The following is a 25,221-nucleotide window of genomic DNA, read 5'->3' on the forward strand; positions in this document are numbered from 1 at the left end:
AAATTTCGTTAGAAAACCTCACAGCTAAGGATATCTTCTAGCTTCCTTATCTCAAGGGTTGGAGGGAAATTATGTAGTGATGACAGCAACCAATCTGATAGGATTTGTATTTCTGATCTGTCAAAATCTTGATCTGAGCACACAAAATTATTAGCAGCTTCTACTCTATTTTAACTCATGGACACCAGATGACAAAAGTAGTATATGCCAATGTCAAAGAGCAGAAGCTACAGGTTGAATTTTATTTTTTGGTGGATCCTCCATAAGGTAACGAATTCCAGATTGTGTCAGGCTAAGATTAGATTTCGTCAAGTAAGTTTGATGATTGCCAACTTTAGTTTAAACCCTATAATGCAATGCCTGTTCGCAGCAAATTTTAACAAAAAATGAAGGTGTAGCATGCCTCCTCCAATTTCACATGTTATCATTGCTAAATTTAAAGAATTTACCTTCAATGAACATTTTGTATCAATAAAACATAGATGGCACTCATTTCCTAACAAATTTATTCGACATTCATTGACCAGGAAAACAGCAGCTGAAAATAGATTCGGGTCAGCATGTTCAGAAATCTCATAGGCAGCACATAACACCAAGTTCAAAATTAAAGCTGCTATGGCTGTTTCAGTCCCATGATATGTGATGCCAAGGCATGTTCTGAAATCTCATAGGCAGCACATAACACCAAGTTCAAAATTAAAGCTGCTATGGCTGTTTCAGTCCCATGATATGTGATGCCAAGGCATGTTCAGAAATCTCATAGGCAGCACATAACACCAAGTTCAAAATTAAAGCTGCTATGGCTGTTTCAGTCCCATGATATGTGATGCCAAGGCATGTTCACCAGACTCCAATAACACCTCGACGACAGCATCAACACAATCAGCCTGCAAGGGAGTCTCCCTCTCGACAACCTTTGCTGCCAACCTCAGAGCCTCGTTTAAATGACCCTCCTCACAAAAGCCTAGCAGAAGACGAGAGTAGACATCAGAGTCGATGCAGACCAACCCCTTCTCCTCCATCTCGAGGACACGGCATGTGTCCAGGAATCGCCTCCGTTCACATAGCTCCCTCATCAAAGAATTGCATGCCAGACCGTTCGGTCGATCACCCTTCTCCAGCATCATCCCAAGTACCTTCTCTGCACCTTCGATGTCCTGAATTCTCAACAGGCACACGACAAGCACGCTATAGCAGTCTGCCGTCGAGACCGCTCCTTCTCCAGCCACCCTCCCGATCAGCTCGTGTGCTCCGTTGACATGCCCCTGTGCGCAGAAGCCATCCACCAGAGTCCGAATTGTCACCAGGTTTGGAGAACAGCCTCTCTGCCCCATCCGGTCTAGGATGCCCAATGCGTCACCTAGCTGACCCTTGTCGCAGAGGTATTTGATCAAACAGGTATAGGTCACCACATTTGGTGCACATGCCGCCTCCAATTCACGCTCCATCTCAACCAGAAGCTCCATCGCCGACTTTAGATCACCGCAGGCGCAAGCCCCATCGAGCAGAGCCGAGTAAACGACCGCATTGGGCACGCACCCGTTCGCCCGCATCTGGCCGTGGAGGCCGCGGGCGGCTCCAATCTGGCCCGAGGCGGACAGCCCTCGCACGGCCGTAACGTAAGTTGTCACATCTGGGATCAACCTGGCTTCTGTCATCTCTTCCAAGAGAGCTGCCACAGCTCCGCCACGGCCAGCATCGGCCAGGAGGCGAAGGACGGTGTTATAAGAGGAGTTATCCGGGCGGCAGTTGAACTCCGGCATTCGACGGAGGAGGGCGAGGGCCTCGTCAGGAAGGTTGCCGTGGCGACAAAGGTTGAGGAGGATTTTGAAAGTCTTAACGCAGACGGGGAATGCGGCGGCGCGGTAGGAATCCAAGAGTTGGGACAGGAAGTAGGGGTGGCGGGGAAGGTGGAGGGCGTCGCACGCGGCAACGTAGGCCGCGGCAGAATGGTAATGGTTGGGTTGGAGGCCGGCCCAGACGAAGAAGCGGAGCGCCAGCGCTCGGTCGTCGTCATCCTTGGTGGCGGCCGCGGAAGACTGGCGGAGGACCGATTCCACGACGGGGGCGGTGAGCTTGGTGTTGGAGAGGGAGCGGGAGAGCGTTCGCTCGAGGGAAGGGTGCCCGGAGTTGGAGCGGAGGAGGCGCCAGAAACCAGAAGCAGTGTCGTCGATCGCGGCGAAGGTGGTGGAGGAGAGGAGACGAGAGAGGAGGGAGGAAAGGCGGTGGGTTTCGGAACACAGACGTCTAGAAAATGGGGAGAATGCAGCCATCTTACGAACGGAGGCGACGGTCCCGTCTTAACAGGGGACAAACTTATATGTCATGCACAATCCGTATACATACATAAATAATAGTTACCACAGAAAATGATTTAGGATATAGAGCAGGTACCTTTCACCTTATAAATTGATTATAGGTGAACCGATTATTATTAACAGTACCTTAGAATAGACTTATAGTATTTTCGATTTTTTTATTAAAATATTATATATATATATATGTATATATAATAATAATTAAGGAATTGAGCTATGATGAAAAGGAGATACTTATTTAAAATAATAAAAAATAGGAGACACCATTTGTAAAAATGAACAAAAGGAACATCTCTCTCAGGAAAAGTCCAAAAATAAATTTTTTTTCTGAGAATTCACCCTTAGATTATTTAGTCTTAATTTCTAATTCTCATTTCTTAGATTTTATAACAATATCTTAGATGATTTATATAATTTTTTATTAGTCTCCAATAAACATGTACTGATGGCTATTTAAATGTTATAAATTAATAATATATTTTCATTTGAATATTATTAGTATTTTTTAAATTCAGCTTTGATTAGAATTTTAAAATCTCGTGAAACTGAAAAAAAAAGGTCGGCAAATGGTAATAAAATCTTAATATGATCACAGCGTCTTTTCCGTTTACTATATAATATTATGAGATATTCGAGCTGTGAGTCATACGCGTTATTAGATATAATATTTTTAAAAATTAATATAATATTATGAAATAACCCGATATGACAAAGTCAATTCCTTCCCGTCAAGACCAAAGTCACAATCTTCACGCTGAAGAAACAAGAATTATGCCTCAAAATAGTGGCTTGCCTTCGACCCACCGAGAGACGGAGAGAGAGAATGGGGCTGCAGTGGGTGATTTTGGCGGGGGTGGTGGCAATGGAGGCCGCGGTCGCGGTGCTGCTGACTCTCCCCGCCCCGCGTCTCGTCAAGTCGCGGATCGTTGCCTTGGCGTCGCTCCTCCTTCAGCCCGGAGCCAGTATCCTCCCTTTCGCGGCCTTCCAGTTCTTAGGTAAACTCGTCATTTCTCTGTCTCTACATCATTCTAGGTGGTGTTTCTGAATTATTTCGATGCTTGTGCTCGATCTCTCTTTGTGTAATTCCATGTAGATTTGCGTTGGAAGAACGAGCATCGGCTGATGTGTACCTTCGAGGTCTGTACCACCGAAGAGAGGACTCGATACGAGAAATCCGTAAGCGTTCCTCTTCCCGCATGTGATCTCTTCACCCTCTCTTCTCCTACACTAACGCTTTTAGGGTTTGATATTGATTTGGACACATATAGGTTTTGGAGGCTGTTTCATTCTATGATTGAATATATTATTTGCCAGTTTTAAGCCGGATGTATTAATACTTTACTTTTGCAGAGGATCCTCAAATCTGACGTGAAAACGATATCATGGAAAGAAATTGCTTTCTTTCTGTCTGTCTGTCTATGGTTTAGAGACGATGTAAGAAAATAGAAATTTTAATGAATAGGAGAAGAATGTTGCACAGGATACAACGTAGGTCCTTGTTAGTTCATGGATGCCGACTTGCCATGCCATTATTGTTCTTTGAAATGCCATTTAGATAGTCATCTGAAGATCATCTTTAGCTGCTGTTCGTTTCTAACTTGTTAGAAAATATTGATATATCACCAAAATTATTTTTTCAACATGTTGCTATTATGTATGTGGGTGTTGTTGATATAACATGGGTTCTAATTGTAATATATACACTCCAATGCTTGGTACAATTTGTTGCAACAATTGAGGTTGGTTTAAGGATACATGTTGTACATGATGTACATCCATGTGCTTGTAAAATATCGGGTTAGCCTGGTTCTCTATGAGAATGGCTAAATTCTGAAACATGTTTTTCATAAAGAAATTTCTTCAGATACAGAAGCATAACTTTTTTCTATAAAAATAAGAGATAGGAACAACCACATATTTTAATATTTCATAGTCTGTTAGATATTGTATAGGTTATAACATGTTTTACTGCAGATGATTTACTGTGTGTTTTCATGAACTCAACTGTTCATGGTTCCATACACCTTTTATAGAGAAAAAAACTACATAACATCATCTAGTATAGTTATTTGAGCAAGGTTAATTTGCTTATTTTCTGTTTTCAACTTAATTAAAATCAGAAATAGGGTTGTCTCTGGAACTCTCAACTTTGTTTGTTTTATTTTTAACTTCTAGTTGTTTTATTGAAAAATTAGCTTCATTATTTCTAGTTGAGACATGACTTCCAATATGGTTTGGTTCTTGCTGTACTTTCAGCCAAGCTGATTGGAAACCCTAGATTGTATTTCATCTAACAAATAGGTTTAGTTTTTAGTTTGGTTTGGTTGATAACAATTGGGCTTTTCATTGGTTCCATCAGAAACCATTTAAGAGTGCATTAGACCCCATATACCAAAATGTATATTCTTAAGCTCACAAGATCACTGCTTTCTTTGGCTCGAAGAATTTCTGTATCTGGAATTTTAGACAAAAGGATTTTTCTATATAAACTAAAATGTATTAAAAAGAATCCAATTCTGTGTGTTGTTTATTAGTACTGTGAATCTTTTGTTCTAAAATATTGAAACTGAAGCTGCTGATACTTTATTCAAAACTTGTGAGACCTTTCTCTCTGGCCATTGGTCAAGGCTAAGACTTGAAGCCTTGTAAAGTTCGCTCATGCCTATTTCCACAGCAGAGTATGATATTATAAGAATTAATCTTGGAAGTAATTGAACTTTATAAAGTAGGTCTCCTTGACTTCTTTTTTGTTTTTCTGCGTCCAAGCTTTAAAAAATTGGCTGCCTTGACTTTGTTATGTGTCCAATTTCCTGATTGCCCTAGGCTTCTATCTGCTCAGATTGACCTATCCAGGGTTTCCTGATTAAGGTCTTTTTCCCTTTTTTGGGCCATTTCAGATAACATTACTCTATTACAACGATATGAATTTCCCTGATTGAGAAGCTGGAAGACCTTGCACCCAAAGTGTTGCCATGCCTTTGGTTGCTACTGAAACATACTTCTTTGTGATCATTTGGCAGTTTTCATATTAGGATTTAGGATTAGTTATTTTGATTTGATTTCTTATAATCCAGAGCTTTGCCACACCTGATGTTGTACCCAAAACCTACTTGTGGTTCAGTGTTACTTCTTAGATTCAGTTTTCTATATCCATGAATTTTGCGAGTGGAAGATGTTTATTATATATTAAGTCACATACTCTGTAGAAGTTTATGACGCTGTTGTCTTCTTATGCAGATATTTAAAGCACAGAGAAACGTCATTCTATGTGTCTCAGCATGTCTCCTTTACTGGTACGGAAAATTTAATACTTCCACTATTGCGAGTATGTCTGTACTGTTGAGTTTGTAGTTCTCTCTGATGATTTTGATGGGCAGGTGTATCTTTCGTATTTGCAAATACCACAAAGAGATTAGGGAATTGGAAGAAGTTGAGAAGCATCTGAAAGATCAGTAGCCATACCATGTCTGATGATGTTTAAATTACATGAAGGTGATTGGTTAATTTTTGGTTTTATTGCTCCTTTGAGTTTTCTAAGAATACATTAGTTAGTCTTGGATGTGCTCTGTATTGGCATATTGTTATTTCTTAGTATGTAATATGATGATTATTCGTTGTAGTAGTTGTTATCACATACAGGGATATGCATAATCAAGAATTAACTAGCTTATTGAAAGGAAAGAAGTGAAAATGAAATGAAAACATTTATGCTGCCTTATTTAAGGAATCAACTGATTCTGGTTGGTACTCACTTTTATGGAACCAGCATTTTCGGTGCTTTACCTTTATCAAACTACTGCTTCTGTTTCAAAGGTCAACATTATGTGGATGAATTGTACCATAAGGTAGTTATCACCCAGGGTCTGGCTCAGCAAGTATTGCCGCAAGGTTGATATTTCGGCCCTTGGTTTTCTGACTAAAATTTGGAGAGACGAGAAAATAGGTGAAAACTTGTGAGCTTGAAGATGGTCAAATGAAATAATTTGGTCAGTAGAGTTTAGATAGTAATGTAATCTATATTTTCATTCTGACTGAATTGGTATAGACTATTTGTTGACACCCTCTCTCTCTCTCTCTCTCACTCTACCTTCAACAGTCTCAACCACATAGAAGTCATTGTTCAAGGTGATTATGTTTTACAAAATTTTTTATACATCGGTTCAATGTTTCTGTTGCATAACTGTTCTTTCTTTCTGTTTTGAGCAAGCGAAGACTGAAACTTTTATTGGAGACCACAAATTACTATTGCTATTTTTTAATTACCAACTGCTATGAATCATATTAATTGCATGATTGTTAATTGATAATGATTTCCTTGTCATAAAGAATAGACATTTGTTCTCATTTCTAGAATAAGATCACATGTCTAGCTTACAGAAATGGAAATATTGATAGAATTTCATTAATGAGTTGAAACCATATGGTGACTGTCATTAGCCTGTTACATGTATTGTGTTCTGGTAGATGTCTGCAACGGTTCTTATCAAGTTCTCTTTATTATGTGCAACAGGTTAGATTGTTGGTGAGTGAATGGACAATTTTATAATGTAAGAGTCGATGAAGCTTTGATGATTGCTATTCTCCGCAGATAGGTTTTCGAACTGGTGTTGGTTGTCGTTCTTGTTCTCTTCATGTACTTGAATGACTTAATATGAAAACCATGATTTGAACTTGCATAAATGCATTTCATATCTCCTGAAAAATATTGTAAAGAACAGCTGCAGATTGATCTTCTTGATAAAATTATGATCATGATTTATGTCTGTTATAGATTATGTTTCAGTGTGATTTCGATGAATATACAGTAGAGTTGATTTTGGAACGGTGAAGTCCTCTGTCATGTTTGATTCAGGTACTCGAAATCAAAATCGAAATGATGATATTCTAATTTGATTAAAAATAACTGATATGATCTGTTTAACTTTTTGCTCGTACAAGTTTATATTATTTTATGTCTTTGTGGTTATATTATGTAATATTCATGTGTGTGTCTCTGGGCACTTAGAAGTTGGGTTTGTGGGTCCCTAGAATTGGGCAGACAGGTCAAGGGAAAAAGAACTTGGTGGTTTGGCTGGCTTTTGTCACCTAATGAGCCCACTGTTTGCTTATCTCTGTATGTAACCATCAGTCATCATGCATTCACATGAACACTGGGGAACTGAGTTGCAGTAGATGAACCTTTTCTCTTCGACAAAGAGAAAGATGGGATGAGAAACCATTTCTTTTGAATTTCTATATTCTTAAATGCTTGATTAAATGATGGTTTCGTTGTTGTTGTTCGACAAATGTTTACATCAATTTGTCTCTGCTGTATCTTCCTTCCATCATTAATGCGTATATGATTCGTCACTCTGATGTGCAGGAGCTTGGGTTTCCATGAATTGAAGTCTTCATGCAATCAGCCACTTGTGATGCTGAAACCATCTAATAATCCTGCCATGTCTTTCCAGATTACACAACAGAAACACCGCACACAAACAAGAAAGGTTCAAGTGGTTCAGTGGTCATCATGTTACATGAACAAGAAAGGAAGCAACAAGAAAAGGAAATCAAGAACAAATCAAAGACAAACAAGAAACGAAAGGCTCATTTGCAACTGCTGGTTACGCTAATTCCTCCGTCGAACTGAACTCATCTTCCATCGGCCGAGGTGAAGGAGTCGGCGAAGCCCGGCGGCCCCGTCGGTATGCTGGTGTAGGTGTTGTCCAAGCTTGCGAGGAACGAGCTCGTGGCTCCGTCGATGTGGCTTCGGTCCTCGAATGCCTGCCATTTCTTCAGTGCTTGGGGAAGCGTCATATCCAGGTCGATCCCGTAGCTCTCCTCCGAGTCGGGATCACAAGGCTTCCAAAGCTCTGAGAGCGAAGAGAGCACGTTGACTGCGTGCCCCATGTCCGGCCTCTGGTGAGGCTCCCTGGCACAGCAGTGGCCGGCGAGCTCCGCTACGGTCCCGACGCTGGTCGCTGTCTCCTCGTCCATGTCGATCGCGGGGTCGATGGCAGCCTTTCGGAACGCCTCCTTGTCGAGGAGCATCCTCCGAAACCATGTCACCAGGTGCATGCTCTCCTCCGGTTGGCTCTCGTCGAGCGCCTTCCTCCCGGTGATCATCTCCATCAGTATCACTCCAAAGCTGAAGACATCAACCTTTGTGGTCACACGCCCCGTCACTGCAAGCAAGTTAGAACGATCAGAACAACAACATCAGGCCCATGCAAACTCATGATCCAATCATTCTGGATTACCCGCATACTCTGGTGCTAGATAACCAAAAGTTCCTGCAATCCTCGTCTCGACGGAACACCCTTTCCCGTCCGGTGCAAGCCGAACCAGTCCGAAGTCGGCGACCTTGGCCTTCATGTCGTCCCCAAGGAGAATGTTGGACGGCTTCAGATCCCTGTGGATGAAGCTCTGCTGCGCCAAGCTGTGTAAGTACTCCACCCCTCTCGCCACATCCAGTGCAATGCTTAGTCTCTTCTTCCACTCCAATGGCTTCTGTCCTCCTTCCTTCCAGTCGAACAGATGGCGGCTCAGCGTCCCCTGCGGCATGTACTCGTACACCAGCAGCCTCTCGTTCCCATCCAAGCAGTACCCGAGCAGAGACACCAAATTCCGATGCCTGACCTTCGTGAGGACCGCGATCTCCGACTTGAACTCGCTCAGTCCCTTCGTCCCCATCGCGCCTGCCTCCATCCTCTTGACCGCGATCTTGGTGCCGTCGTGCAGCTCGCCCTTGTACACCGTTCCGAATCCGCCGTGGCCCAGCACGTTTTCCTCGCTGAAGTTGTCGGTCACGTTCCTCAGGACCTGGATCGAGATAACCATGTTCCCGGCCTCGAGGACATGGACGTCGCTCGTGCCACTGGTCGTCGGGCTGGTAATCGTCTCGCTCGCGGCTGCGCCGCCGTTGACGCTCGGTCCTGCAACCGTGATCTTGATAATGTCCGGATCGGATCCCGAGTGCCGTGGGTGGATCACGGTTGTGTTCGGACTCTGAACTCTGCCGAGATTTTGCTGCTTTCTCCTGTAATGGCAGAAAACCAACAGCCCGACGAGGATAATCCCGAGCACCGCAGCTATCACCGAGCCTGCAATGGCACCGGCCACAGCAGAAGAGGACTTCCCGCTGCCTCTGCTTCTTGAGTCGGTCGACCCGCTTGGATTCGAGTTGCTGCCCTCCCCGGCCGAGGCCGAACCGGCGTCACCACCGACCACAATCTTCCCTATGTTCTGGTTCCCAGCGGTGTTCACCAGCACATTCTTGCTAAAGCTCGGAACTTGTCCCCATAACGAGTTGTTCGACACATCCAATTCCTTCAGAGATGGCAAGCTTGCGAGCTTGGCCGGAATGGTCCCGGTGAGGTTGTTGTTCGAGAGCAGCAGCTTCTGCAACGAGACGATCGATCCGAACTCTGGCGATATCGTCCCGTTGAGGCCCATCCTCTGGAAGTTGATCACCGTGATGTTGCCATTGTCGTTGCAGCTGATCCCCAACCATCCGCACGGGTCATTGCCCTTCCAGTTCTCGGCGAACCGAGCGGGATAGCTGAGATCTTTAGCGACGGCGAGCAGGACATTGATGCGGGGATCGCAGGCTCCTGGACTCGGAAGGCAAAAGCTCTCGTCTTTGGGGTCTACATCCACTTCCTTGACCGAACTCGGGAACACAGGCACCGCCCCCTGCAGCAGGTTATTGGTGAGGGTGACCTTGGTCAGCGACGGGAGCTGGGTCAAGGACTTGGGGACGACGCCGGTGAGTCGGTTGTCCCTAAGCTGGAGGTCGCGCAGGCTGGTGAGCTGGGAGAAGTTCGGCAACGGGCCGGAGAAGTCGTTGGAGTGGAGCCAAAGCTCCTCGAGTGCGGTCATGTTCTCGACGAACGCTATACCGCCGGAGAGGCGGGCGGGGCCTCGCTGGTTGTTGAGCCAGAGGGAGCGGAGCGGGGCGGCGGCGAAGGCGGCTGGGACGGGGCCGGAGAGCCGGTTGAAGGCGAGACCGAGGTGGTCGAGGGCGGGAAATGCGGTGGCGAGGAAGGCGGGGAGGGGACCAGAGACGCCGGCGGTGTTTGCGGAGAAGTTGACGAGGGCGGCGGCGTCACGGAGGGAGTCCGGAAGCGGCCAGGGGGCGAGAGGGTTGTCGTCGAGGAAGGCGGATTGGAGGGAGGATAGGCCGGCGAAGAAGCCGTCCGGGAGGGAGGAGAAGCGGTTGCCGTGGAGGAGGAGGACCTGGAGGGACGAGAGGCCAGCGAGGGAGGGCAGGGGGCCGGCGAGGCGGTTCTGCTGGAGCTCGAGGCGGACGAGGGCGGTGAGGTTGCGGACGGCGGGGGACAGAGAGCCGGAGAGGCCGCATTTGCCGGCCTGGATGGCAGTGACGCGGCCGTCGGAGCAGGAAACGCCGGCCCAGGCGGCGCAGGGGTCGGCGGAGAGAGACCAGGCGAGGAAGGGGGAACGGTCGGCGCCCAGGCCGGCGGCGAGGACCCTCATGGCCTGCAGGTCGCTCGGATCAGTCTCGGCCCGGGCGTCCCCGGCGGCCGCGAGGAGCAGGGCCACCAGCAGCAGGTGGCGAAGGGAGCAGCCGGCCATTAGTGTTGTGAGCGAGTGAAACTTCGTGTTCGTCTATATAGGAAGACGTTTTGAGCCTCAGTAGAAGGGAAGAAGGTGAAGTGGGCGCAAGCGAGATTGCGAAGCAAAAATAAGAGAGAGGAGCGAGACCCGCACATGGTGGGGACAAGAGTCTGGCTTACCCGTACGGGACCGAAGCCAGGAAGCAGGAACCTTGCAGTCACGGGAATCCAATGGGTCCTGAGGATCGCACGCGGGGTCCACTCGGCCCACATCGTCGGCCCCACCATTTTTCTTCTATTCCTACAGTGAAAATCCCGAACCGTGACTGTTTTCTGGCAGAAGATCTCCACCATCGGCGATGTAGGGGCCCGAGACACGCAGAAAGACAGCGATCAGCCAGCCAAGCCCAGCCTGCTGGATTCGGAGTGTTGCTGATATCTGACAACGATCTGCTGTCCAAGGCCTTGGATGCTCTTCACCCGCCTTCTTGCTCCTGCCGCTAAAGCAAGCCTGCCTTTGGAACTCTGTAAAGTTAAGCCACCTTGAACAATCCTTTTCTTCTAATCTCTACAGTTGAGAAACTGATCCAGAAAGGAAGAGGAATATAGCTCAACAAAGGAGTCGGCAACACTGAATCCCTTTCTTCTGTTCTCTAAAGTGGAAAGCTTGTAGGAAGAGATGCTCTGCTGGTTCTGGTTGGTTCACTCCGTGGTTGCCTGTCCAGTTTGGATAGATCTCTCTCACGGTACAGGTGAGAAACTTGAGAGTCAAATCACACCAAGGCAGACACATATTCCTCTCACCCCCTCGAGATTTCAAGGTCTCACTGCCCAATGCACAGACACGTTGATGAAGACTAGCACTACCGTAGTGTAATTCTGGGCTAGCATTTACCAGTCTCACCTGTCCACACAAGGGAGAGCTTGTGTTCATCGACCAGGCAAGAAGATGTCTGTGTTCACAGCCACAAGAAACTAGAGCGGCAGTAGGGACAGTTGGATCTGCCGTTGTTCTTGCTGCATACAGCCTTGTACAACACACCTAGCTTATTGTCTAAAGGAAGAATGCAATGTCTTGTTGCCTCATGCATTTAACACCAATCAATGGCTAAAATAATATGCTGTGCAGTGGACATGCTTCTTCCTTCCTTTTTGTCCTCTTCCATCATGAGAAAGTTATATATGTTGTGTGCTTTAGAATAGAAGGAATGGTCCTTATTGTCTCATATGATCTATTTGAATGTGTGGTTTAACGATACAAGTGGAGTTCTATTTCCTTTTATTCAATTGGAGAAACTTCTCTTTCGGATGTAGTGTAATCAATCGATGGCATTTATTCACCAAAACCAGTCCAATGCATTTAATTCAGCAAATCCATGCAGACTGCAGACAAAAACTGGGAGGAAGCAGGTGTACACAATGTCAGAGAACCATCAGCTTTCTCTGGGACTATAAATGAGAGACACTTCTTCCATGCTCCACTGCTTCTTTGCATTAAATGTTGTTGCTGCTTGTGTTCCTGTGGAAGGTACATTAATGAGAGATCAAACTGTTCAATAATTTGTATTTTTATTTAAAGAAATAAGAAATGGCAGGCAAGAAACTGAACCCCCACACCCCCCCAGAAATCTTGCTATCAAGAAAATATATGCTTGATGTGGACCTGTCAGGAGTCATCCTGCAAACAAAACAAGTATCATCATAATCTGATGCAGACAAAATGCTGTGACTTCAGCTTGGGAGCAGGATGCAACAGGAAGCTAGCATCAACCATGGTTGGTTGTGTGTATCTGATGCACCTCCTTTCCAGAAATAAATTCTCTGATTGATGCTCATTTTGGTTGAGGAAATAAACAAGAAGCATATTGAAGCATCAATGTTTCAACCATATCTGATCCACTTGATGACAATCTCAGCTTCATATCAATTTTAGATTAGAGAATTTAATGAATGTTGATTAGCTTTGGCATGAATGCTGTCCTTCTGAGGACAAATTTGTTAACAGAAATAACTTTGCATTATATCCACTTATATTTTAGTTCCATTGCATACTAAGATTTCATTGGACAGGTAAACCAGTTATATTAGTTCTGTTTATCATCTTAGGATTTAATGCCCCCCCATTTCATTTTTCTAGCAAGCTTACTTTCCATGAAATCTAATGTAATCCATAAATAACCATGAAAAATTGTGGAGATGTAAGTGTTTGGGGACTTGCATTCCAATCAAGAAAAACACATACTTCAGCCCCAAAATAGGTAATAAAAATAAAAATAGAAATCGATGGCAATTTCGTAATTATCGATGTCGTTTAGGGTGACTCCGCCATGTGACCATCAACAGCCGCCCCCGAAATCCGCGGCTCATCTCTCTCCGACCGCAAACCAGCCTATAGCGTTCGACCGGCGCCTCCCCATTTCTAAACCCTAATTCCAATTCCCCATCCCCCACCTGCCTTCCTGTCCGATCTCTTCGGTTCTTCGTCTGGTGATCGATCGTCGCTTCGTTGTTATTTTGTTATGTTTGTCGTGTGTTCTGGTTTTTAATTGTTGAATTTGATGGAGGGTTTCCTGTGTCGCAGATCTCGTGACTGTTTCGCGTCGGTTTCGGTCGATGGAAGCCGCCACGGGCCTTCGCTCTCCTCGGTGCCTTCGCAAAGCTCCCGGCTTTAGCTCGAGGTCGTGCCTCTTGGCCATCCACGGGACCAATTCTTCTCTCTCGTTTGATCCCAAGCCCCGTTACTCGACCCTGTGGCTCAAGGTTCGGGATGCATATTTGATTAGAATCTAATGTAATCCACGTTTTAGTTCGCTTGACGTTGGGATGAGCTCCTTTGATGCGTTCGTGACAGAGTGATTCTTCAATTTCTCTGTCAAAGCAAGGGCGAAGACTATTTGGTGCTCGGAGGAGCATTGGCGTTCGGGCATCGTCATCTTCCTCGGAATCGTCGTTGCCTATTGCTCCTCTCCAGCTGGAGTCACCTATTGGGCAATTCCTGTCTCAGATTCTCGTAAGTCATCCTCATCTCCTGCCGGCTGCTGTTGATCAGCAGCTCGAGCAGCTCCAGACTGACCGTGAGGCCGAGAAGAACAAGGAGGAGCCTGCACCTTCGGGAACTGACATAGTTCTATACAGGTGAAGATATAATTATTTATAGTGAAAGTAATTGATTTGTTTTAGGTGACGGAAGATAAGTTTTTGTCTCCAGATCGTTGCATCGACAGAGCTTTATGTAGATGAAAGTTCTGACTCTTTATGCTGAGAAATAATAGTGAACTTATTGTATTGGGTAGAAGATTAATTCTGGTATTGAAATTGTTAGGAGGATTGCCGAGGTGAAAGCTAATGAGAGGAGAACGGCTCTGGAGGAGATTCTATATGCATTGGTTGTTCAAAAGTTTGTTGAGGCTGATGTTTCTTTGGTTCCTACTATATCTCAGTCGACAGACCCTTCCAGTAGGGTTGATCACTGGCCACCCCAGGACGAGAAACTTGAAAGGTTGCATTCCCCCGAGGCTTATGAAATGATCAAGAATCACCTGGCTCTCATATTGGGGCAGCGGTTAAGTGATTCCAACTCTGTGGCACCTATTAGCAAGCTCAGGATTGGCCAGGTTTATGCTGCTTCTGTCATGTATGGTTATTTCCTCAAGAGAGTGGACCAAAGGTTTCAACTTGAGAAGTCCATGAAGACTCTCCCTTGGGGATCAGATAAAGAGGAGATTGCTATTAAGCAAGCGATGCCAGATGAGTCGAGACCGTTCACTGAGTCCAGGATTTCAAATCCTGAGTTGCCTTCTTGGTCTTCTCCAGGCTTTAACAAGGGTGCAGTTGGCAATGGAGCCAAGTCCAGTCTGCTGCGATCCTATGTCATGTCCTTTGATTCTGATACCCTTCAAAGGTACGTCACGATTAGATCAAAGGAAGCCTTTACCATTATCGAGAAGCACACCGAGGCGCTATTTGGAAGGCCTGAGATTGTGATCACACCCCAGGGAACCATCGATTCTTCTAAGGATGAACTGATCAAGATAAGTTTCGGAGGATTGAGGAGGCTTATTTTGGAGGCTATAACTTTTGGTTCTTTCCTCTGGGATGTTGAGGGCTATGTAGATTCAAGGTATCATTTTGTGACCAACTAGTTTGCATATAATTAGATGTGGGGGATTTGATGATGACTAAATGGTTCAGACAGTGTGCTGCATATTATTCTACAATAATTGCTGAAGGTGGAAATCACCAAATGGTGGCACTCAGATCTTCATATCCATCGGATCCTTCCATACAACTGTTGAGGTCTTTAGTGCTGTACATAAGGGTTTCCTCTAGTTTTTGTTTCATGTATGTTCTTGATAGTTGTTTTGATGTCTGTTCCTTGACTGTTTAGTAGTCTTTTTTGGTTAATTTTTTTGCTTGTAACTTGGAGTTAGAAACTTTCTTGTGTGTGAAGAGCACCATTTTCTATCAGGTGAAATATTATATTTTGAAGTAATAATTATTTTTTCTCAATAAGCTGTTCATTTGTAGCTTTTCTACATTCTTAATCTTTATGTTATTTTCCATAGTAACCTTTAAAAGTATATATTCTGTTCTGCTTTGAACTAACATTAATCTTTATGGAAGCAAATACCCAGATGAATATTTCTGTCTATCACAAATCCTTTTGAATATCTTGATAGGTTTATTTCTGTATATACAAATGGACACAGTCAATCATATAGCGGCAGTTTGTCTCACCTTTGGGTTCTTGTGATTGGATAAAGGTGTGCATTGGATATATGTCTTCTCTATAATCCACCAGATTAGATATTGGAAAGGAAATCCCTTGTATTTCCTTCTCTATTTAATTTGTACCTTTCAAAATTCTCATTATTATATGTTTCTGTCAAGCCAGAACTTGATAAATTTGATGATTTTTTCTTTGTTGATTATTATGTAAACTGAAAGAATTTTGATTAGCGTTTGATGGTATACATATATAAGAAAAGAATATGTAGTTGATAACTTTAGTGATTTTTCTTCACTGCTTATGATGTAACCTGAAAACATTTCGAGATTTTATAACAGCAAAATCTTGTACTAAGTTTAAAAACTAGCTTTTTGGAAAAGTTGGTGATCGAGGTCATCTGTGTGGCAGTAGGTTCATCTGCTCTCATAATGCTTCGGTGAGCTAGTTATATGGGTGGAGGCTTGGAGCCTAGTTTGTCAATTGAGTGAGCCTTTCTGTGCAAAGTTGTCAATTTAGGTAAAGATGGAGGTTTTGAGGTTTTAGAACAGTTTGTCATCGTGTGTCTACTAGCTGTGACATTTTCTATTTGGGTCATCTTTTATGGTCATCCTATCTTTGGGTGCCTGATACACATATAATATGAAAGTGAATGTTATCGGTCGATCCGGAAGGGGAATAGGCAATTGGTTTGTGCCGATTTGGAAACCTAAAAGATGTTTTGTTTTGGTACTTACTTTGTAGGATTTTTTTCTTTTGAAGTTTCTTATGCTCTTGTTATCCAAGAAAATAAACGAATTGGGACAGATCTAGTAGGTTCTTGTGTAGCTCATTGGAGATAAATTTTACTTGAGAATTTAATCTGTTGGCTTCTGGTACATTCGATCTCTTTCTTTTGCCCAATCATTATTTCTGATTATTCTCTATTATTGTAACTGCTAATGATCGACAACTATGTAACTGTTGTATCTACTGCAGCAGGTATAGTTCCAGGTTTCTGATGTAATCAGGCATTTTTCTTATCTTATTTGAATTCACAACTCTGCACCATAGAGATACTTAAATCATCATTTCACATTTTCTTTCTCTAGCCAAACCCAAGTATTTGATCTGATTACAGCTTTTTGGTCATCGACACACCTGAGGTGATGATGGAAGTACCTGTTGCCATCCATGCTTAATTAGTATTATCAATTTGATTGTGTGGTTGTACTACTGTCATCTGTTTTTTGCCTTAAACCTATTATTTATTCTATCAATCTTTAAGCTTGCTGTAAGCTTTAGCTTGGCATCTCCTAATGCTCTGATGAGTTTTGCTCTCACCTTTCTTCAGTTCTTTTCAGGGACTTCCATCCCTGCCTTCTTTCTCCAACTTATGCCAATGTGTGCCACATATTAAAAGGGTGATTGCAACACACGTTGTTCTACTATCATCATTTATCGTTTCCCTTGAACCCTTCATTCATTCTATGGATTTCAGGTTCCTTTGAGCTGAGCTTGAGCATTCCATCTCCTAATGCTACGAGGTATTTTGCTATCACCTTTCTTCGGTTCTTTTCAGAGGACTCTCGTCCCTGCCTGTCTTCTACGACTTATTGTAATATCTATCATATGACTGTCGATAAACTGACTGAAAGGAACATGCACAGGCAATATTTTTTTTCTAGTTACGTTCCCCATCTCATTTGACAATCCTCTTCCAGGAGAACACATCCATCGGCCTCATCACAGACCTCCATTAGGTTGCCTGACCAAGAAAAAGCAGCATATAAGCAATCCATTCCCAGAACTCTCTCTCATCTGAAATTTTTTGGTCCCTCAAGTATGACTGTGAGACACCATCTCTTGACACCAAACATTAGCAGGACTCATCACCATCCATAAGGTCTTCCATCCACTGCAGTAAATAAGGTGTATAGAACTCTGCGTCGATGCATACAAAGTTCATTGGAACTCAGGGAGACGAAGGCTAAGGAAGGCAGAGTGGGCTCGGAGGTGGGCTCCCCACCGAGCCGTACGGGGAGAGTGACGTGCCGCATCGGGCGCGGCCGTCAGAGGAGTACCAGAAGCGTCTGATGTTGATCCGACGGCGGGAAAGTCTCGAGAGGCGACGGTTGACGCGGGACCGGCTCGGCGTCCCCGAGGTGGCAACGGCTAATTTCGCTGATATGGCGTCCAGTTCGACAAGTCACGTCACCAGTGAATTTACTTTTGCGCCCTGATGCTTTACCTTAATTACGATAAAGCCCTGTTACTGAGTTCGAAAACCTAAGAGTAGATGAGAGCTCAACTCAACAAGATCGCCTGAATTACTACTAATTGAGATAATACTAATTATTATTATTATAATAGTAATTGTATATTACTAGAATATTAAATCCTCAATTTATGAGAAAACCAGTCATCTTGGATTCCAAACATCCAGCTCAGCTACTTTGAAGGTGGGTACTCATCCATCCTAAGTTGGCTCCTTCTCGCTGGTCACTACTGCTGTTCAAGGACGTCAGTGGGCACTACTACTACGTTCATGTGAAGTATCAATTTGATCTCGTGCATCAGCAGCATCCGGTACAAGGTATTGTCTACATCCAAATAGATGCCAGAAAAGAACCAGCTCAAGTAGTAGCCAGTCCGTCCTTCCCAAGATATGACAAGCACGTCTTGTGCACAAAATTTTGGTTAATTATGATGTCCAACATGTGTACAAAAGTTCTCACGTTCTCGTCGACCACAATCACTCACGACTTCCGGTGATATTATCGTTACGATCACCAAAAATACAATTAGGATATTAAAATTATTTTTTTTATTTATCGTTTATATGTCTTTTCTGTATGTGATGTATCTTTCGTCGATAAAATCGATGGTATTAGAATAAATAAAGTTAAATATTTTACTTTCATAATTAATAGATATTTTAATATAAATTTTTGAAGTTTAAAAGATCGAAATGTTAAAAAGGTCTAATTATAGGATAATATAGAGTAACGTTCTCGTCAACCACAATCACTCACGACTTGTAGTGATATTGTTGTTACCATCACCAAAAACATAATTAGGATATTAAAATTATTTTTTTTATCTATCATGTTTGTATCTTTTGTATCTTTTATCGATAAAATCAATGGTATTAGGATAAATAAAATTAAATATTTTACTTTCATAATTAATAAAAATTTTAATGTAAATTTTTGAAGTCTAAAAGATCAAAATATTAAAGAGGTCTAATTATAGGATAATATAGAGTAAGCCCACTTATTTCTTAAAATTTTTTGCACTTGAGTATGTTTGAATTTACTAGGAAAGTCTAAAGCTTAAAATGATCATATGGGTTCCTCATTTTGTTAATTTATTAGATGTCTTCGGCTTTCCAACGTACACACGTTTGAACCCAATCCATAATCTAATTGTTGGGAGACAAAAAAAATAAATTATGGATTGGGATCAATTAGCAAATCACATGGCAGCTTAATCGTTTCATTTAACATGACCATCATGACTTCTACGAGAAAGAGAACAAATTGGCCAGCCATCAGCCAGCAAGTCATTCGGACAATTAAAGTGCAGTAAGAAGTGACACTCTTTTAAGTGGCCATATACTCACTCTTTAAGGGACCTGTCTCGGGTCACTATTTCCATGGCTAGTATTCATGACATTTTGGTAGTCTGTACTCGCTGACGAAGAAGAAGAAGATATACTCTTTTATGTGGCCTGTCTCGGGTCACCTTTTCCACTGCTAGTATTCATTACATTTTTGGTCTGTACTCGCTGATGAAGAAGAAGAAGAAGAAGACGAAGAAAAGGAGTTGATGATGGGAACACATAACAAATTTTACAGTGATAGAATACTTACTTTTGGGCCATTTTTTTCTGAAAAAAAAAATCTCTTTTTAGCTTTTTCTCAAATGATGTCTTCAATTTTTTTTTAATCTTTTCATTTGTTATCCTTATTTTTTTTTTCTAATATGTTAAATATCTCTCGTTGTCCTATGTCGTTTTCGTCCCTTTGTGATCACCTTCACTCGCTACAAGATTTCATTGGGAGGTTTCGATGATGTGATCGAAACGATAAACGACAAGACAGAGATGATAAAATCTCATTCATCATCATTGACGTCTATCAAGACAAGAGTGAACCGACGAAGATAACAAAACAAAGATGATCACGATGAGATAAAAATGATAAGATATCATGATACGACGAAGATGATCATAACAGACGAAAGTAATATAGTAAAAACAATAGGACGACGATAAGTTTATTAAATAAAAAAAATAAAAATATCAAATAAAAAAATAAAAATAAAATAATTATTTCTAAAAATGAAAAACAAGGGGGTGCAAATGGCCACTTACTTTTCAACAATACATGTCAATTCTTTACTATGAATAGTTCACTGAGGAGAGAGATAATTGGGGAAGAGAACTATATATTGCAACATTGTGTCAGATGTCTGCTGCATTTTACTCTCTACTCCTCAGTGGCGTTGGATACAGCATTAGATAGTGCTCTCAATTGCTATCAGTACTCTATAGCCTCTACATTTTACACAGGTGAGGCATACATCCTTTCAAATCTTGCTTGCATACTCTGTTAATGCTCTCTCTCGCTCTCTCTCTCTCTCTCTCTCTCTCTCATTCGAAGGCCAGCCTTTCTTTTGCACAAGTATACCTTTCTTTCCTCTTCCCCCAAGAAACATAGAGAAAGAGGGAGCTCTTTTCTCAATACAACACTAGAAAGAAGCACCCATACAGAGCACACACAGCCAACCCTGCAGAAGAACAGCAGATGAATAAACGAGAGAAAGGGGAGATGGTGGTGTGTTCTTCTTCCTTCTTCTTCCTACTCTTGGCGTCATCTCTACTCCTCTCCTCCTCCACCACCTCCTCTTCCTCCCATGCGGCCTGTAGTATCCTCAAGCTACCCAACCTCGCCACCCTCTCTTTCGAGGAAGGCTACACGCAGCTCTTCGGCGACTCCAATCTCATGCTTCACCGCAATGGCAGGACCGTCCACCTCTCCCTGGACCAGAGAACAGGTACTCAAATGCTCTTCTTCCGTCTCTGCTTCGTTGGTTTTGTCTCTGTCACCTCTCTACAGCCATCTGTCTCTGACGCTGGATTGGACTGCACTGCCTTTCATGGTGTTGGACAATCGGTAGGTGCTGGATTCGCCTCGCAAGATCTCTACCTCCATGGATTCTTCAGTGCTTCCATCAAGCTCCCTTCGGATTACGCTGCCGGAGTCGTCGTCGCGTTCTATGTAAGCCCACCTCTTTTGCGTTGTATCCTTCGTTTATCCATGCACAGGTGATGCTGATGTTACTTTCCTAAATCCAATTCAGTCATCGCCTTCTTGAAGCTTTCAAGACAGACTTCGTTTGATGTAGGAATTTCTTGATTCCCCAGTCATTTTGCTGTTATTCTCTTCTGATCACAATAGCAATCGAATGCCTCATGGTTTTGTTCCATGTTTGCCATGAACCATTGAAATGTTCTCTTGTTACTCTGATCCATCTATTTCCATGGTAGCTCTTCTACAAGTTGCTGTAGTATTTCTGGTTGCTAATCATAATAGTTAGATGATTATGATGCTAACTTCATCCTCTTTTCCAAGCTTTTATGTTTGCAGTATAACCCCAAGTTCTCTAATATCTATCTTTGGTTATTATCAGCTTAAAAGAATTTAAGAATGACCATCTTTCAAAAAAGCTTTCCTCTGATTTCTCTCTTGATTTGCTGCAATCAACTAATATTTGACACATTCAAGTTGAAAGACAAATTCTAAAATGCATGGTTCCTTATTTAGTATCTCCATCATAGTGCACAAAAATCTTGTTTTCTTGTCAAAACAGATGTCGAATGGAGACATCTTCGAGAAGACGCATGATGAATTGGACTTTGAATTCTTGGGGAATATACGAGGGAGGGAATGGAGGGTTCAAACCAATGTCTATGGCAATGGGAGTACAGCAATCGGAAGGGAAGAAAGATATGGACTCTGGTTTGATCCGACGGAGGATTTTCATCAGTACTCCATCCTGTGGAGCGATGACAAGATCCTGTAAGTTTGAGTAGCTTCAGAATTCAACACAAAGCAAGTAAACGCAATGATTGATCTTTCCTCGCAGCTCATTGCTCGAACATGCCTTTTTTCCTTTTACTTGATTTTGATAATTTCAGCCTCTTACCTCTTTCTTCCACTTCTGACAGAGTTACAGGTATAGGAGATGGTGCTTGCTAACTTATTGTTGGATTTTAGTATATTATACTTCCGAATGGGTTTAATTTGGAATGCCCTAACACTTGTTTTTTGTTTCTATGTATTCTTCTTTCTTCTTTTACAATGTTATCATGATTCCATTTTTAAAAATGATAAAGTGTTAAAAGTCAAAGAGATTATATTGATCTTTGTGCAATATTTTTTCCCCTAGCAAACCAAGTTTCTTACTGTTCTTATTTACATACAAAATTTTCTTTTATGTTGGTTTATTAAGCTTTTTTTAGGACTTTAATGCATCAGTAAGTTGAATATGGGGAAGCTTTGCTTTTTTTGTTTTATGATGTGATTTGGATTAAAATCTTGCAATCCTAAAATTTTAAGCAAACGAAATCCAGACATCTTTCAATTCTTTGGAAATTGTGTATATTCAAGGCGCTTGTTCAATGCTGCATCATGAATTCTGAAATGATAAGAGGCCTTTTCCTCTAATTGTTGTGTGGTATCTGCCCTAGTTCTTTCTACTATTCGAATAATAGTTTTGTGATCTTTCAAGCTACCATTAGTCTGCTTTTGTAGGTTACAAGCAAACCTCTTAGATTCTTTGGTCCATAAAAGTCAGCTTCTGATCTGTTATCCGAAAACGTAAAATTCTAATGAACAAAAGGATACTCAAATTTATTCCTCATACGCATTTAGTGAAAAGTATAGCTATATTAGTCTTGTCATTTATAAAATTCAAGAATATATAGTAGTTGATGCCTAAGTATGCTCTTCAGACTAAACAACCCAAACCTCATCCTTATGGTGTTCTATCTTTCCCTTGTGCAGATTCTATATCGACAACACTCCCATTAGAGAGGTTATAAGGACACAAGCCATGGGTGGGCAATTCCCCTCGAAGCCTATGTCCCTCTATGCCACCATTTGGGATGGATCAAATTGGGCTACGTTAGGAGGACGCTACAAGGTCAATTACAAATACTCACCCTACGTTGCTGAATTTGAGGATCTTATCCTCCATGGCTGTGCCGTTGATCCCAATGATCACACTCAGATCTGCCAGCGGCCAGATGTGTTACCCTATGATGCTATTACAATGTCAACAGTTCAACGGTCTGCAATGGAGAAGTTCCGGAAGAAGTACATGACCTATTCCTACTGCCATGATCGTGTGAGGTACCAGACGTTGCTTCCCGAGTGCAAAATTGGTCCCGAATCTGAGAGCTTTCATTCATCAGGCGAAACAAAGCTCAATAAGCATCGTAATCATGCTAAGCACCATCGATGGAGCTCGGCTGGCACTGCCCTTTCGGTCTAACTGGAAATTTCAAATGTCGGGGAGGTAATAATTTTGCTTGTGCCGTATAGCATATTTCTGTGTGAGAGTGGTGGGACTATGTAGATTCTTATTTTTCATGGCACATTTACATGCATTAAGCCAAGTTTCTCATCATTAAACTACTTATTTGTGTCTTCTCATCGTTAAATATTCCTGAAACCTCACACCTAAATCAAGAGTATGGGATGGACACATGGACTGATGATCCAAAGATGGAGGTGGGAGGTTTCTTTGTTCATGTTCTTTTGTTCTGTGCTGGAGGTAGTGCTGTGTAGGGCCATGGCTTTGTAAAAAGAGGAGTGGTTGAGTTTGAGATACTTTTGTGTTTGTGTTGATCATCTTAGGATGCCATTATTAACTTGCCTTTTAGCCTTTTTCTCTTCTGCAAACTGGCAAGATTCTCAAGGTCTTTCATGCAGAAATGTGGGGTCTCTCCTGGCAGAAGGGCCAGCATATGAGGAAAAAGATGAACAGCTTGAGCATAATATGCTTCTCTCCTCATCAGCTATATAACTTTAGGCCACAGGGCAAAGAAAATACAGCTTGCAGGACATGGTGGGGTGATCATAATTGCTTTTCATGGAATCTGTGAAAGCTTGCTCAGGTTGTTCATTGATTGATGACACAGGACTCACTAGCATTTCAGCATCTTAATCATCAACAGTTACTGATTCAAATTCATGGGAGTCCTGCCATGGCAGACACATCCAAAAACCCCTCCATCATTGGTTTTGTTGCTAAAAATAATCATGAGTTTGATCAAATTGTGAGCTCATTCTTTCAGTTTATGCCTCATGCTTGTGTGAGGGGAATTAAGAACCATAACACCCATCTCTAAGGATTATATTCACTCAAAAGCATATCTGGTTTATGATTTCAGTAATGTAGATGGTGACTAGCATTTTTCAACATCATCACAACCTTACTCTGTAAGATGCATGTCATGCATCAGATGCTGCATCAAGTGAAGCCTCCAAAACAGAGTGCTTATCACTAATAAATCTGATTACAGAATAGAATCAGCAGTTCGATTCGAATCCGAACTGATCAGAAAAATAAAATAAAAAATAAATACCCATATAAATAATGTATATGTCCCTTCTAATAGTTTATTAAATGATTAAATGGATAAGTATTTTAAAAAAAATAAAATAGATGGATTTCAGTTTCAAATTCGAGATTAGCATAAGGAGATGTTTATTTTTTTAAAAAATAAAAAATAATAAATTCATTGGGGTTTAGAAAGATCTGAAAAGTAACATCAACAATATCTCTATATATTTATCTGGATTAGCATAAAAGTGAGTTAAGCAATGAGATTAGCTTAAGGAGATGTTTGTTTCTGTGGATTTGATAGCCATAGTGAGTTAACATGTGAACACAGGGAAAGAGAACCGAGCCGGACCGGTTCGATTGCTCAGGTGAGCGCGCCGCACGAACCGGGCTTTGGTTCATTCGACCCTTCTTTTCTCACGTTTAAAATCCCCCGCCCTAATTAACGGTGGAAGACAAGGGAGAGAAAGAAGGTTCGAGCGAGACGAGCCGACGAGCGCGCGCGGTGGTCTCTCCCTCCCCACATCTCAAGCTCCAAACTTGCTGCTGAATCGATATTCTTCGGCTCGATTTGGTAATGAGCTCTTCTGCAATGGTTTCCTCCCACTCCTCCTTCTTCTTCTTCCTGTTTTTTTGGATGTTTGAGCATACGGATGGATGTGCATCGAATGATCCTTAAATTTGACGCTTCACGAACATTGGCCGGTTAAGGGCTTGAGGTTAATGCTTCTGATCGTTGTGTGACAAAAAACACTTGGTTTTTAATCTCTTCGGTTTAGATATCTGACCGCTGAGAGAAAGAACATAAATGCAACTGGAACAACAATTCATGGCTTGCAAGTTTCATCCTCCGAGGGCAGTAACCAGTATTATCCAACCTAGATATGTGCAATCACTTATCCTAATACTTTATGACACACTGTCCAAGGAAAAGGGGGAAGATTTAAGAGTTTTAGGCAATGTCGAAAGCTGTGAGATGTAAGGAAAAATGCAGAACTTAATTTGT

General features: G+C 42.4%; 5 protein-coding genes across 7 annotated transcripts; 3 read left to right on the forward strand and 2 right to left on the reverse strand.

The window, feature by feature from the left end:
- Positions 1-492: 492 nt before the first annotated feature.
- On the reverse strand, positions 493-2,339 carry LOC135588609 (pentatricopeptide repeat-containing protein At5g47360-like). The gene has a single exon (XM_065080814.1). It carries the CDS (start codon positions 2,271-2,273, stop codon positions 798-800), a length of 1,476 nt encoding a protein of 491 aa, XP_064936886.1. The 5' UTR covers positions 2,274-2,339; the 3' UTR covers positions 493-797.
- Positions 2,340-3,086: 747 nt separating this feature from the next.
- Positions 3,087-7,086, forward strand: LOC135588611 (uncharacterized). Its single transcript, XM_065080815.1, has 5 exons — positions 3,087-3,313; positions 3,412-3,494; positions 5,556-5,611; positions 5,696-5,810; positions 6,829-7,086. Exons 1-4 carry the CDS (start codon positions 3,142-3,144, stop codon positions 5,772-5,774), a joined length of 390 nt encoding a protein of 129 aa, XP_064936887.1. The 5' UTR covers positions 3,087-3,141; the 3' UTR covers positions 5,775-5,810; positions 6,829-7,086.
- Positions 7,087-7,778: 692 nt separating this feature from the next.
- On the reverse strand, positions 7,779-10,953 carry LOC103995817 (receptor protein kinase TMK1-like). The gene is made up of 2 exons (XM_009416517.3): positions 8,558-10,953; positions 7,779-8,482 (listed from the first exon to the last, which is right to left on the reverse strand). Exons 1-2 carry the CDS (start codon positions 10,890-10,892, stop codon positions 7,950-7,952), a joined length of 2,868 nt encoding a protein of 955 aa, XP_009414792.2. The 5' UTR covers positions 10,893-10,953; the 3' UTR covers positions 7,779-7,949.
- A 2,269-nt stretch (positions 10,954-13,222) lies between these two features.
- Positions 13,223-15,385, forward strand: LOC135588612 (UV-B-induced protein At3g17800, chloroplastic-like). 2 transcript variants are annotated; one of them, XM_065080816.1, is made up of 4 exons: positions 13,223-13,360; positions 13,455-13,633; positions 13,725-14,008; positions 14,196-15,385. In XM_065080816.1, exons 2-4 carry the CDS (start codon positions 13,487-13,489, stop codon positions 15,013-15,015), a joined length of 1,251 nt encoding a protein of 416 aa, XP_064936888.1. In that variant the 5' UTR covers positions 13,223-13,360; positions 13,455-13,486; the 3' UTR covers positions 15,016-15,385. The 2 variants fall into 2 exon arrangements, with proteins under 2 accessions (XP_064936888.1, XP_064936889.1); XM_065080817.1 differs by having other exon boundaries at positions 13,752-14,008.
- Positions 15,386-20,067: 4,682 nt separating this feature from the next.
- Positions 20,068-23,284, forward strand: LOC135581307 (probable xyloglucan endotransglucosylase/hydrolase protein 28). 2 transcript variants are annotated; one of them, XM_065080819.1, is made up of 5 exons: positions 20,068-20,639; positions 20,763-20,863; positions 21,456-21,664; positions 22,652-22,790; positions 22,878-23,284. In XM_065080819.1, exons 1-5 carry the CDS (start codon positions 20,390-20,392, stop codon positions 23,139-23,141), a joined length of 963 nt encoding a protein of 320 aa, XP_064936891.1. In that variant the 5' UTR covers positions 20,068-20,389; the 3' UTR covers positions 23,142-23,284. The 2 variants fall into 2 exon arrangements, with proteins under 2 accessions (XP_064936891.1, XP_064936890.1); XM_065080818.1 differs by having other exon boundaries at positions 22,652-23,284.
- The last annotated feature ends 1,937 nt before the right edge of the window (positions 23,285-25,221 follow it).

This window comes from Musa acuminata, chromosome BXJ1-8, assembly GCF_036884655.1.
Source record: "Musa acuminata AAA Group cultivar baxijiao chromosome BXJ1-8, Cavendish_Baxijiao_AAA, whole genome shotgun sequence".
NCBI classification, from domain to species: domain Eukaryota; kingdom Viridiplantae; phylum Streptophyta; class Magnoliopsida; order Zingiberales; family Musaceae; genus Musa; species Musa acuminata.

Coding starts and splice junctions, on each gene's coding strand:
- LOC135588612 (XM_065080816.1), top strand. CDS start 13,487: ATGGAAGCCGCCACGGGCCTTCGCTCTCCTCGGTGCCTTCGCAAAGCT. Junction 13,634..13,724: donor ACTCGACCCTGTGGCTCAAG/GTTCGGGATGCA, acceptor CGTTCGTGACAG/AGTGATTCTTCAATTTCTCT. Junction 14,009..14,195: donor ACTGACATAGTTCTATACAG/GTGAAGATATAA, acceptor TGAAATTGTTAG/GAGGATTGCCGAGGTGAAAG.
- LOC135588611 (XM_065080815.1), top strand. CDS start 3,142: ATGGGGCTGCAGTGGGTGATTTTGGCGGGGGTGGTGGCAATGGAGGCC. Junction 3,495..5,555: donor GGACTCGATACGAGAAATCC/GTAAGCGTTCCT, acceptor CTTCTTATGCAG/ATATTTAAAGCACAGAGAAA. Junction 5,612..5,695: donor TCAGCATGTCTCCTTTACTG/GTACGGAAAATT, acceptor TTTGATGGGCAG/GTGTATCTTTCGTATTTGCA.
- LOC135588609 (XM_065080814.1), bottom strand. CDS start 2,273: ATGGCTGCATTCTCCCCATTTTCTAGACGTCTGTGTTCCGAAACCCAC.
- LOC135581307 (XM_065080818.1), top strand. CDS start 20,390: ATGAATAAACGAGAGAAAGGGGAGATGGTGGTGTGTTCTTCTTCCTTC. Junction 20,864..21,455: donor GAGTCGTCGTCGCGTTCTAT/GTAAGCCCACCT, acceptor TTGTCAAAACAG/ATGTCGAATGGAGACATCTT. Junction 21,665..22,651: donor TGGAGCGATGACAAGATCCT/GTAAGTTTGAGT, acceptor TCCCTTGTGCAG/ATTCTATATCGACAACACTC.
- LOC103995817 (XM_009416517.3), bottom strand. CDS start 10,892: ATGGCCGGCTGCTCCCTTCGCCACCTGCTGCTGGTGGCCCTGCTCCTC. Junction 8,483..8,557: donor TCTAGCACCAGAGTATGCGG/GTAATCCAGAAT, acceptor ACTTGCTTGCAG/TGACGGGGCGTGTGACCACA.